Genomic DNA, 12,905 nt, shown 5'->3' with positions numbered 1-12,905 from the left:
GATTCCCAGAATAACTCACCCACTATTACAGACATCCTTTTGCAAAATGTGGTGGTGGTGGTGGGGCTATATCCCAAGATGTATTCAGTTTGCAAGGTGGACAAGCAGGCCCATTTTTGTCCTGTGTGAACACAGAGCAGCCTAGACTAGGTGCGCTCCAGAATTCACTGCAATGCATACAGTGAGCCAGTCAGTGCTGAAATGACTCCCTCAAAGACAAGGGCTGCCTAACCGGTGCCTGCCATCCAAGAGATCCACGTTCCATCGTTTAATCTGACCGTCCTTGTGGCTCTACCTTGTGCCACGAAACCAACCCGTCGGGAGTGTTAAAACGGCGAGAACAGAATTCATTTTCAGAAGGGTATTTAATAGGCTTCGTGAAGCCAAAGAACTGAATACAGGAATTCCTTAACCACTTTTAGTACAATATCGAGTTACATGTGTGTCTTCCAGTTTAAAAAAAAATATAAACAAACGGGGTTTTTGTTGGTTTTTTTTTCTCTCAAGAACCACTTGCTGGATCCGCAAGCTTCAGTTCTAGGTACATCATACAGTATAAATTCTGATTTCTGAAGATCAAACACACGAGTCTCCCTTTACAATCAAGGGGGTCTGCCTTCCACCGTACCCCTTCCTTGCTACACCATAGGACTTTTACAAAACTACAAGGTTATCAATGCATTTATAAAAACAAGGAGAATCTTTTACGCCTTGCTCAGACTCGGGGGAGGGGGGGAGGAGGAGGGGGCAAATTGTAGGTGAAACGTAGGCTGGAGCCCCAAATCTTAGCTCGTTAAAAGAAATCTGGGGAAGTGGAGGGGAGAAAAAACCCAATAAAAGTTACTTAAAAAAAAAAGCGGAAACACACCTGTAAAAAAAAAAAAAAAAAAAAAAAAAAGGCAAATTAAAACGTTTTCCTCCAGAAAGCTCTAACAGGCCATCTTGTAGCAGAAGCTGTTGGGCTGTATGTGATAAAGACTACCCAAAAAGAAAAAAAAAAAGGGGGCAGGGGTGGAGGAGAGAGAAAATACAGGTAGAGAACTAAACAAGATTCAGCGAAGCTCCAAAAATCTTTATAAATACGGCCATTGGAAGGACGATCTTGATTCAGGAAGGATTTATGCTCGGTGTAAGCTGAGGACAAGAAGCAGGTACAAATCGTAAAGCATGCTGAAGAACATGGATAGCATTTCAACTAAAGTCGTCTCCCTCCTCCCTGCCCAGGGCAAACTCGTTTTCAGCGTTAGAAATGCTGCTGGTCAACTAATCTGAACAAGGGGCGGGGGGTGGAGGGGTGAGGTGGAGAAAAAATAAAGGAACACAAAAACACGTAGCTGAACAGCAAGACTTTGCTTCCTGGCTTGCATTCTTCTTTCGGGGCACTGTTGCAGAGTGAACACCTGCACACTTATTTATTTTTATTATTAAAGCACAACCCTAGTAGGAATGCGGAGGTTTAATTCCCACAAACTTACGGTTCGGAGAAGGTCCCCGTGCGTAAAAAGCTGCAGACATGAATTTTATAGGCAGGACCAACAGTGTCCCTTAAAAAAAAATAGTTGGTGGACGGGTTTAACTGTCTCAGCTTTCCTTTATTCAGGCAGCGGGCCAACTCACCACATGCATTGAGAATAGAAACGCTGATGAGGATGGGAAACCTTCTGGCAAAGTTAAGACCAGGCGGTTGGAGGCTCTGAGCACTACGCTGCACGCAGCTGCCACAGGACCAGGAACGGATGACAATTAAACCCACCAGGCCTACCGCAAGGCACACACATACCTAGTTATCGTAGTTGTCTCTGTAGGAACCCCCAGAGTAACGGTCTCCATAGCCTCCCTGATTCCTACAGCAAAAGCACAGAAGATCGGTTTAGGCCGTCGCGGAGGTCTAGACTTTCCTTAGCATATGCAAATGACGGTACACAGAACCTCCACAGGTATTACATTATTAGATCATTTTATATACAAGCCACGTTGTGTTGTTACACCAGTTTCATCTCTGTTGTCTCTTTATATCATCAGTTAAGCTGGCAGAATGCAAATCAAAAACTACTATCGGTTCCCAGCTAAAAGCGTTCGTAGGTTTAAGGTGCTACTGGACTCAAAATGTATCCTGCTGCCTCAGGCCAACACGGCTACCTGCTTGAATCTATATTCCTAGCTATGTCACTTTTGGGGGGAAATGTTCTGGGGGAAATGCTTGGTCTATGTACCTCACATTAACCCCTGTAAGATGGAAGAGCAGCAAATACACCCCTATTCCTTATAACTATTTGTTAACATTGTATGGCAGGGGTAGTCAAACTGCAGCCCTCCAGCTGTCCATGGACTACAATTCCCATGAGCCCCTGCCAGCATTTGCTGGGAATGGGAATTGTAGTCCATGGACATCTGGGGAGCTGCAGTTTGACTACCCCTGTTGTATGGGTTATGCAGAACTTTACAGCTTCTCCCTGGTTTCTCAGGCACCAATGAACCGGGGTCTAACCCAATCAGGAACCCAATCAGCGAGTGCAAACTTCTTATGCACTGCCACCCTCTTTCAGCAGCAGCCAAGCAAACACAAGTCAGGGCAAGGAAAGAGAAATGACAGGAAACACTGGTTTTCCAAGGTGGCTTTTGTATATCCTAAGGAGCGCCACAGAAATGAGCAGGGAATTTTTGAAATGCCACTTGAAGCCTGTAAGCTACATGGGCACAGAAGGTTTGCACAACTTTCCACACAACACTTATATTCTGCAACATACGGCCAGAACACAACATGAGACAGGGGGTGTGCCCTCCACCAGAGCGGATGGGTTTAGAAATACCTGCATGGTCTTGCCTTAGGAGCACCCCTGGGAAAAATATGCTCCAGCGGAAGGAATACCATGTTCCGCTGATGGAGAATAATGAGGCCACAGTATTTGCCTCGACCAGCCTTTCTCAACTTTTTGTACCGTTGAGAAACCCCTGAAACATCCTCCAGGCTTCAAGAAACCCCGGAAGTGGTGAAATCATGCAGAATATGGCTGGGAAGCAAAGCTTTGTATGTACACACCCAGCTGGGTACCTCTGCTCCCCAGCCCTTCCAGGCCCATCACTGGCCATTTCGGCAGGAGGGATGAGTTGACATAATCTTATATGGCCCTATCCACCAATGATTGTCTAACAAATTTCAAAAATCTATTAAAATTAATATTACTCCCGCCCGATCGGTAGACAAAAAACACGGGATCTACTGCAGTGCTGCAATCTGAAGTGTGCCTCCCCCATGTTAAAAAGCCAGCAGCACTTCCAACATGAAGGGTGCTAATTTCTGCTAATGGAAATCCCTTCAAATTAATGGGATTTCCCTGCTGCCCCCCAGCCACCACTAAACTCCTTAAAATGCTGCTTCTGGGGAATGGGGGACCACAGGAGCATGAGGGAACAGTTCAGCAGCAACATGAGAAACAGAAGCCAGTTAGCAGAGATTATTGCTGGGGTCCACCCTAAAAGAGGACAAGTGGATGAAGAGATGCCTGAGCATGCCCCAAGCATACTCAGCTGAAATGCCCCCTTAGGTAAGGCTGAACTTCAATACAAAGGTTTACGGCAACAGAGGTGTTCAAAACAAAAGCATGGCCGACAGGATTTTTAAGAAACAAATCCACAAATGGTAGTCAAGTGGCTTAGATACTGCAACTTGCTCAATTGAGCACCCCTCCCAAACATCTCACATCCGTGATGCAGTGCGATGCCTGATACCTGCAACCATCAGGCAATTTTCGAGGAGTCCCCAGAGACCCAAACTGTGAGGGGCTGTAGAGTCTGCCAGGATGGCTTACCTGCTGCCGTAGTAGTCTCTCGATCCACCATAACCACCACTCCTGTTGTCGTACCGGCCACCTCCGTATCCTCCACCTCCTGGAACAAAGCCACAAGGGTTTATTAAGCCTTGCTGTTCCTGTGCAGCCGGGCAACACACACCGAAGGGCACGTGCTGAAAGCAAGCTCACCTCTAGAGAATCCACGCCCACGTCCTCTGCCTCCAGAAGAGCCACGGGATGACTTCCCAGCCTGGTCGACCCTGATCTGGCGGCCATCCACGGACTTAGGAAGAGAAAAGTCAAGGAGAGTGCAATTTTAGTCACTGGGATCAATATCCCTCATGCTTCCAAAATAAAGTCCCATGGTTAAAGACAACAAAAACTGTTTCCTCTTTACCTGTGAAAACTCTTATGGATACTTTTAAAGACTGATGTTTTGAAGCAGGACAACTGCAACTCAAATGTTCTCGACAGAGAAAATGGTCTTCCATTTGCCATCTCCCTAGAAGTGTTCCCTCGCTAAGGGCGGCCCAGGTGGCATTGATGAGGGCTCACACTTTATCCTTGGCTACCCACGCTTCCCCAAGGTGAGTTGGGGTGCCACCCTTGGAAGCTTCTAGGAGGCCCTTTAACTTACCAGAAATCCATGAAATTTACATTGCAGACATTTTATTAGGTTGAGGGTGAATGGGAGTTTTTAATTATGTATTGTAATAACTGGCATGTCACAGTTGTGGCATGTGCTTTAAGACAGTGGTCCCCAACCTTTTTATCACTGGGGACTGGTCAACGATTGACAGTTTTACTGAGGCCTGGGGGAGGGGGGGTAGTCTTTTGCCAAGGGACATCGCCGCCACGGCCCGAGCCCCTGCTCCGCGTGCTTTCTTGCCGGCGCCCCTGACTTCCTGCTGTCCACTAGCAGCAGCTGCCAGCAGCAGCTGTGCAGTGCCACGCCGAGGGGGAGCCCCAGCCATGGCAGCCGCTGGAGAGCACCAAAGGTGAGCCAGCGGCAGAGTGGCAGGGCAGGGACATCTGGTGGGTGGGAACACCTTCTCTAGAATGAAAAGCTGTGGAGTCTGGGACTTTATGGTTTAAAAACAGAGGTGGGATGGATAATAGAGTTATATAGTTATGCAAGGGGTAGAGGGAGTGAGACAAAGAAATTTTTCCTTCTCCCAAAATCCTAGAATCCGGCGGCATCAGATCCAGCCAGTAGATTCGAGATGGACAAAATAAAACACTTTTTTTACACAGAGCATGATTAAAAAGTGTAATTCACTGCTAGAGGATGTAGTGATGGCCACAGGAACACGTGGCTTTAAAATGGGATTAGACAGATCCATGGAGAAGTATCTGGTGACTGAGGGGAACCTCCTCCATATTCAGAGGCCTTAAACTGTGAATCCCAGAGCCAAGACGCAACATCTCTGCTGACTAGCCACTGTGCGACATGTTGCAGGGCTTTTCTGTTTTATTTTTTTTTATATATATATATATATATATATATATATATATATATATATATATATATATATATATATATATATATATATATATATATATATATATATATATATATATATATATATATATATATATATATATATATATATATATATATATATATATATATATATATATATATATATATATTTAAATATTTAAATATTATACTTAGAGGTTTCTCTTCTTTACATTTGACTTCCACTAGCAGACCTTCACTTCAGAACATTTTATATACTTTGCTAGCCCTGGGCAACTGTAACAGACAGGGTGATCAGCCTAAATGAACATGCTTCTGTAAAAACAAAGTGCCCAAGTAGATGGCACTCCGGAGTCCACCATGGGGATGTCTCTTCCATTTTGGGATGAAATTTTCCGTTCACAAAACCTGTGGAGGGCCCTGGAGCAGTGGGGACTTCAGCTTGGTGGCTGCGGCGGGAGCAGGCGGCCCGGCAGAGCCATGGCAATGGCCGCCTCCATGCTGCCTCTATACTGTTCTGCTCCTGTGCCTGTCCCCGTGTGCGCGCCGCTCCCGCTGCAGTTGGGGTCGCGGCCGTAAGGAGGTTGAGAACCACTGCCCTGGAGTTACTGGGACCATAGCATGCAAGGGAGGAGTCTCTCCCCATGGTGGGGATACAGATTCTTGAAAACACACCAGGGAGTGGGTGGGAAGAATGTCAGCTCTTCCAACCCCACTGTGGTACTGGATTTGGGCCCCTGCAGATTTTGTCAAAAGGAACTTCATTATTAAAACGGCAGAGGCATTGCTCCCCATGGTGGACTTAGGGAAGCCATCCCATCTAGCTGGGCCCTCGGACTTGCAATGGAGGCAGTTCAAGAACAGCTGTGCTTGGCAGGCACCATCAGATTCAGAAAAGCACAGGGGAATCATTTCATATAAGGTCACTCTTCAGCCCACGCAGAGCAGAGCAGAAAGGTGTAAGTAAACACCCGTGGCCCGTAAGTGATGTGGTAACAGCAATAAATGGCTCGGGAGTGCATTATCATGGAAGCCTGTTCTGCAAGCCTGAACACTGCTTTAAGTTATGGTGCCACTGGGAAGGAAGGGGACACACAAAAGAGCCCAAACAACCCACGATGCACGTTGGTGAGCATCCCTGCAGAGGGGGCTCACTCACTCACTCACCTCTCCATTCATGGCCCTCATGGCATCCTTGGCATCCTCAGGACGGCAATAGGTTATAAACCCAAAGCCCCTGGACCGTTGGGTTTCCCGGTCTTTCACTACAACCACTGTTGGCAGGAAAAGGGAACAAGGTTATCAGCCAGACATTTTAACTAACCAAGAGCACGTAAATATCTGGAATCTGGATGCTGCCATTCGCTGTACACAGGTGTCAGAATTAGCAACTAATTTGCATCAAGAGCTAAAGTCCCTGGAGAACCTTGGTACTAGGGTTGTGCACTTCGGCCGCTGAAGCAGCCGTTCATGCCTGAAGCAGCCAGTGCCACAGGGGGAAGGAGCAGCGTGCAACCCAGCGCCCACATGCACAGAGCTCTGCACCTGCATGCGTGCGCCGGTTGCATGCCACCCTTCCAAGCCCCTGTGGCGCTGGCTTGCTTTGGGCATGAATGGCAGCTTTAGTGGCTGAAATGTACAACCCTACTTGGTACTCTTCAGATGCACCCAAGAACTAAGGTTCACTAGTCAATATTTATTACTGCAATATATAAGTCTGATGGGGTCAATTAACAGAACAGGGCATCACTACTTATGCACAAAGCAAGCTTTTTAAAAAAATTAACTGATTAGCTCATTTAGTATGCAGTTGCTTACACACTAGGTCAGGCTCCCTCAACCAGGGCACCGTGAAACCCTGGGGTTACTTACTGGCCCCAGAATGGGTGGGAGTTAATACATTATATATATATATATATATATATATATATATATATATATATATATATATATATATATATATATATATATATATAAAATATACATTATATATATATATATATATATATAAAATATACATTATATATATATATATATATATATTATATACATTATATATATATATAATGTGTGTGTGTGTGTGTGTGTGTGTGTGTGTGTGTGTGTGTATATATATATATATATATATATGATAAAATTTTATTGGGTGATATGACCATATATGGTCATGCTGACCCTTTCCCCCCCTCCCAAAATGGCCAACGATGGGCCTGGAGGAGGTGGGAAAGGGAGGGGCCCCAGGTGTGCAGGGACACAGCTAAGCTTCCCCACCATATTCTGCATGATCCTGCCACTCTGAGGGTTTTCTCAAGGCCTGAAGAATGTTTCAAGTGTTTCTTAATGGCAAAAATGTTGAGAAAGGTGGATGCAGTCACATTTGCTTCCTGTACATTCTGAAGCACAATAGTCACTCTCAAACAGAATGAGCAAGCCGGCTGGTGAGGAAGCTAGGTGCTGCTTAGGAAACATCAGCTCTAAGCCACATAGTAGTCTGGTTTGACATGCTGTGTGAATGGACACAACAGGTCTGGACATGAAAGGATGGAATGCCAGCAAGTGGCAAACTGGAAGCAAACAATTAGCTGTAAATACAGTTGGAGGGTTATCATGTGACCTTCTACATAATCTGGCAGGCTGGCTGAATTAACCTTAAAGAGACTTCCAATTTCCTCAGAGGCAATATTCAAATCACTACTCACATGTACAGACAGCCCCAAATTATCGCAAGTCAGGACTGTTAGATCATGCTACGGAAAGCCAGTGTGGTTAAGAACAATGTTTTACAGAGTGTCAGATTAGGATCTGTGATGCCCAGGTTTGAATCCCCTATCTGAGATGGAAGCTTGCTAGGTGACTTGGGGCCAGACTTGCAAGCCTCGCAGGGCTGTTGTGAGGAGAATGATGTAAGCTATTTTTGTTCCCCACTAGAATGAAAGCAGGGCACAACAGAAGTAAAGTATTCGAAGGAACACACTTGGGAATGGGAATTGCACAATGCTTGAATTAGCAATAGGTCGAGTGGGAAGAGTCGATTCAGGTGGGTATCTGTGCTTTCTGAAGCAGAACGAAGCTTGGGTCCAGTGGCACCTTCAAGGTCAACTAAGTTTTATTCAAGGTATAAACTTTCATGTGCCTGTACACTTCTGCAGATACAATCTTTCTACCTGAAGAAGTGAATATACACACGAAAGCTTATACCTCAAATAAAACTTTCTTGGCCTTAAAGGTGCTACTGGTCTCAAAAAGAGGGCAACCAGTAAGAAAATACCAACGAGGTTCAAATAGATTAGACAGAGAAGCAAGGATTTTAAAAAGCTACCTTGAACTTTCTAAAGCATATCCCAGAGCTTGCCATATAATGAGCACTTACCTATAGCAACTAGCAATGGCCCATTTTACAGGCCCTGTGGAACCCACTACAATTCAAGGATCTTTACTGTGACTGAAGGTAAATTGTGGCAGCCATTTTGTGACTGTACCCACAAAGTAGAGTCAGATTTCCAGGTTCCCACAGGCTCAAAAAAGTTGGGAACCGTTGTTTTAAATAAACATTAATATAATAGACAATACTGCTGAAGGGACTGAGATTCTTACACACAGCAACAAAGAACATTAATGCTAAAAATGAAAGCAAGTTGATAAAGTGAAAGTCAGCCGGTCACAAGTGACCAACTCTTCTAGGTAGCTTCTTTGTGAGGTTATCAGAGAAGAATGGCGGCAAAGGCTGAGTACATTTGGTGAACGGGGTGCCACTTTAAGTGAGCTTGGGGATTTAGTCACTTGTGAACTGTGAAAGAAAACGGCAACTATTTTGCACCTATCTACTTTAATATAAAACCAAGACCAACAAATGATGGGTTGTTGTTAGGTGTGAAGTCGTGTCCGACCCATCGTGACCCGATGGACAATGATCCTCCAGGCCTTCGTGTCCTCTACCATTCCCCAGAGTCCATGATGGGTACTTAACTGATAAATAGCAGTACAACTTTAGGAAAGGAGGTAATATACAATGTACTATACTTAGCGTATTTTTGTTTCATAGTGTGTGCGTATGCACACACTACTTCAGGACTGACACTTTAGGGTCAAATGTTTCCTCTATTTTTTAAAATAGAAGCCTCCTTGCACGTTGAGAAAATCTGAACTTTCCCTTTAATTATGGTTTTATATGTACATTTTTTAAAAATTGGCCTAAATCAGGGGTAGTCAAACTGCAGCCCTCCAGATGTCCGTGGACTACAATTCCCATGAGCCCTTGCTGGCTGCAGTTTGACTACCCCTGGTGTAGTGCTTAGCTTAATTATGCAAGGCAAAGCCCTGCCATGTGTCATAATACAGAAATCTTGGCTAACACAGCTGAGGCACCGTCACAATCCCCTGAGATACAGCCCACACTGATGACACCTTTCCTCACCTTCTGCAATGTCTCCATAGGGGGAGAACAACTGCTCCAGGTTCTGCTCATTGGTGTCAAAACTGAGCCCTCCAATGAAGAGCTTTCCTTCATCTGATGCCATTGTGAAATCTGCAGACAAAGAATTGCACGTTTAAATCCGGGCATTCTAAACAGCACCCCAGCATACCTTTTTAAAACTCCCAGCAATGTAGCAGACCACTATTTACCTCTCATTTCAACATCTGAGAGCTTTTTTGGAGATCAAGTTTCTTTCACTCTCTCTTGGCATATCAGATCAGACCAGTGTATAAGTCTGGTGTAAGGCCCACCCAGCTCAATTTCAACAGTCATCTACTTCTTTATAAAGAAAAGAAAATCCCTGTATATTCACACCCACACAGGGATAACAAATGAATCTGCAGTTTTGCTTTCATGTCTGAACCCTCATCTGTTTTCCCAGCAGCAGGCTGCTCAGTCTCTGACATGTTTCACAGTAGAGACATCCAGAATGTGAACCGTTATCTATTAGTTGCCGGGGTAGGTTGTGCGGATATATCTGTAATTGTAATCTCAGTACAATCAGTGGGAGTCCCAGTTAAAGATGCATAGGGCCTCACAGTTTGGCTGCAGCTCTAGCCATGCTTTCCTAATAGTAATCAGCCAAGAAAAAAAATCTTTATTAGCACATATTTTATCGTTGACACATTTCATGACAAGTTTGTGATTGGAACCAGTCCTCTTGGCCATGATCCAACTGTTTCGAAAGGAGTTACTTCTGTGAAAGCATGAACACGATCAGACTACACAGAACCTTTCACAGAAAGGCGGACTGCTCCCCCTGAGTTACCTCAGGATAAAAATGTTCCTTATTTTGCATTCTTCCCTTCATAGTGTTCCAAGCGGACACTCGTTTTTAAAAATATCAATTACCGCATCCCCTTTTTAAAAAAAAAACCCAGACAGGTTCCTAATTTTTGTGTATTTGCAAGGATGGCCTTTCAGAGACAGGAAATTCTCAGTGATGCTGGCCACCCTCGCAAGTCACGTCCACTATCTTCTCAGCTCTGTAACTGCCAATAAGGCTCTTATCTTTCGCAGGGCATTACCCACCCCCAATAAACCTGGATAAGATTTCTTCACCTTTCCAGCAGCTGCCAGAGAATTTATACTCATGAAAACGCCCAGAGTTATGATCAGGCGGGAAGTGAATTGTGCCACGGCTATCTGGAAGGGTCTGCCCAAGCGAGCAGTCCAAAAAAGGGAAGGGGTCCACCCATTAAGCTGCCTTTGATGGCGCACGCACCACAAGAGCCTTGGGACAGACCCAATCTTAACTGGCTTGGGTAATTACAGTTCCATTTTGTGTTACACAAGGTTCCGGAATTCCTCAAATCTGCGGCTCTTAGCTCCATCACTAAATCAATATCATCCCAAAAACGTTCAGAAATTAAAGTGGCAATCCTTTACACAAACTCCCAAATTTTACAAATCCCGGTGGAAATTCCTTCCATGGAAACGTATTTATAAACCGGGAAGGAACAGAAAAACCTACGTAATTTAATATTTCCCACTATATGGCCAGGGAATGGGTGCCTATCGAGCCAAACGAAGCACACAAAGCGCTCCGCGGCCAAGATGCTAAAACCTTAATTTCTCAAATGAGGGGAAAAAAATGGAGGCGAAGTTATTGCAATCTTCGGAAGACGCGAACCCTTGAGACCCGGATTCTGTTTTTTTAATGCTTCATGCGCCCAAAAACGGGCGGGAAAGGACGCTTCTGCAGGCTGCGAAGACGGGAACGCGACACACGCTGCCCTCCCTGCAAGGCGGCTTCCGCCCTCCCCAGGATAAAATGGCCGCGAGCACGTGGCCTGAGCAGAATGCGGGAAGGCGACCGCGCCGCGCTCTCACGTTCCTGGAGCGGGGGGGAGGGAGAGCCCCCCCTCCCAATTTGCAGACATGCGTGGAAGAGGCCCGTTGGAACGCCCGCGCCCAGCTAGGAGCCCTTGCGCAGGCGCAGCACAGAGCGCGCGCGCTGTTCGCTCCCCTCCCCCACCCCGCAGCGCCTACGCTGCGAAGAATTCCGCGCTCCGCCGTCCAACTTTCCCTAGGCGTTAGTAACCGCCCGGCGCACGCGCACTGCGCCTCACGAGGAGCCGCGGTGGGCCTTTTTTTCCCCCTTTTAAACCCACCGGCGCATGCGCTCAGAGGCCCGCCCGTTCTTTATGGCCTGCCGCCGCCGCCATTTTGTGTAGCGTCGCTCCCTTCTCCCCTCCCCCATCTTCGGGCAGAGGGGGACAAAAAAAGGGCGGCTTTTTATCGGTTCTGCCCCCCTCAGGACCGGTTTTTGACCCCCCTGGAAACCGCCTCGGCACCCCCCCCTGACCAGAAGCAAAGAAGGGCGAGGCACTCACCAACAAAGGGGGCTCGGAGGGAGAGATGCGCGCAGACCCGTTAGCGGCTGAAGCAGGAGGCTATCGCGATGGCGGCAAGAGAAAGGGGCGAAGAGAATGAAAGCGAGGCTGCGCTTTAAGCCCCGCCTCGGTCCGCGGAGCTCGGCGCCCGATTGGCCGGCGGCGGAGGGGGCGTGGCCAGGGCACAATAGAGGCCACGCCCGCCCACCAGCCCCCGAGCTGGCCTGCGCAGGCGCCAACCCCGCTCATTTCCCGCCTGCCTCTGGCGCGAGACGGCCGTTTCCACCCTGGAATGCTGCCCCTCCCGCGGCGGCGCCCTCCCCCTTCTGCCACCAGTCGCCCTTTTGCACACGAGAGTCGCCAGCAACGCACAGGCTGCGGTCCCCCTAAAGGCCTTTCTCTGCACGGTGGCCAGGTCTACCTTGGGGGTTCTGTCCCCTGCTGCCAACAGGAACTGCTCCCTGCCCTCATCCAAGTGACAGCCTGTCCCCTCTTAAACCCTCCAGGCTGAACATTCCCAAACCCCTCAGCCTTTCCTCGCAAAGCAAGTTCCCCAGGCACTGGATCCTCCTCATCGCTCTCCTTTGCCCACGCTCCATTTTGGCCTTAGTATTTGAAGGGAGGCCCCCCCCATAATTCCACACAGTGCTCACAGTGCAGTCTGAGCAAGGCAGTATTTTATCCCCTTAGCAGCTGTGAGAAATAGGTTGGATTGGCTGGAAACGACTGGTCGCTCAACAAACCTTGTGTCAATAAGGACTTGGAACTCAGGCCCCCTTCAACCCCAGACTGGCACTGTGACATAAGCACTGCACTAGGTC

The 12,905-nt window shown here is 47.0% G+C and overlaps 1 protein-coding gene across 1 annotated transcript; it reads right to left on the bottom strand.

Annotated features, from left to right (window-relative positions):
* Window positions 1-346: 346 nt before the first annotated feature.
* LOC143833529 (cold-inducible RNA-binding protein-like) lies at window positions 347-12,251 on the bottom strand. Its single transcript, XM_077329447.1, has 7 exons — window positions 12,085-12,251; window positions 9,689-9,799; window positions 6,442-6,548; window positions 3,981-4,074; window positions 3,810-3,888; window positions 1,781-1,844; window positions 347-1,134 (listed from the first exon to the last, which is right to left on the bottom strand). The coding sequence occupies exons 2-6, from the start codon at window positions 9,789-9,791 to the stop codon at window positions 1,781-1,783; spliced, it is 447 nt and encodes a 148-aa protein (XP_077185562.1). The 5' UTR covers window positions 9,792-9,799; window positions 12,085-12,251; the 3' UTR covers window positions 347-1,134.
* Between the last annotated feature and the right edge of the window lie 654 nt (window positions 12,252-12,905).

The sequence above is a fragment of the Paroedura picta genome, chromosome 3, assembly GCF_049243985.1.
Source record: "Paroedura picta isolate Pp20150507F chromosome 3, Ppicta_v3.0, whole genome shotgun sequence".
NCBI lineage: Eukaryota > Metazoa > Chordata > Lepidosauria > Squamata > Gekkonidae > Paroedura > Paroedura picta.
The sequence above is the reverse complement of the archived record's forward strand: the minus strand, read 5'-3'. Positions and strand labels throughout refer to the sequence as shown.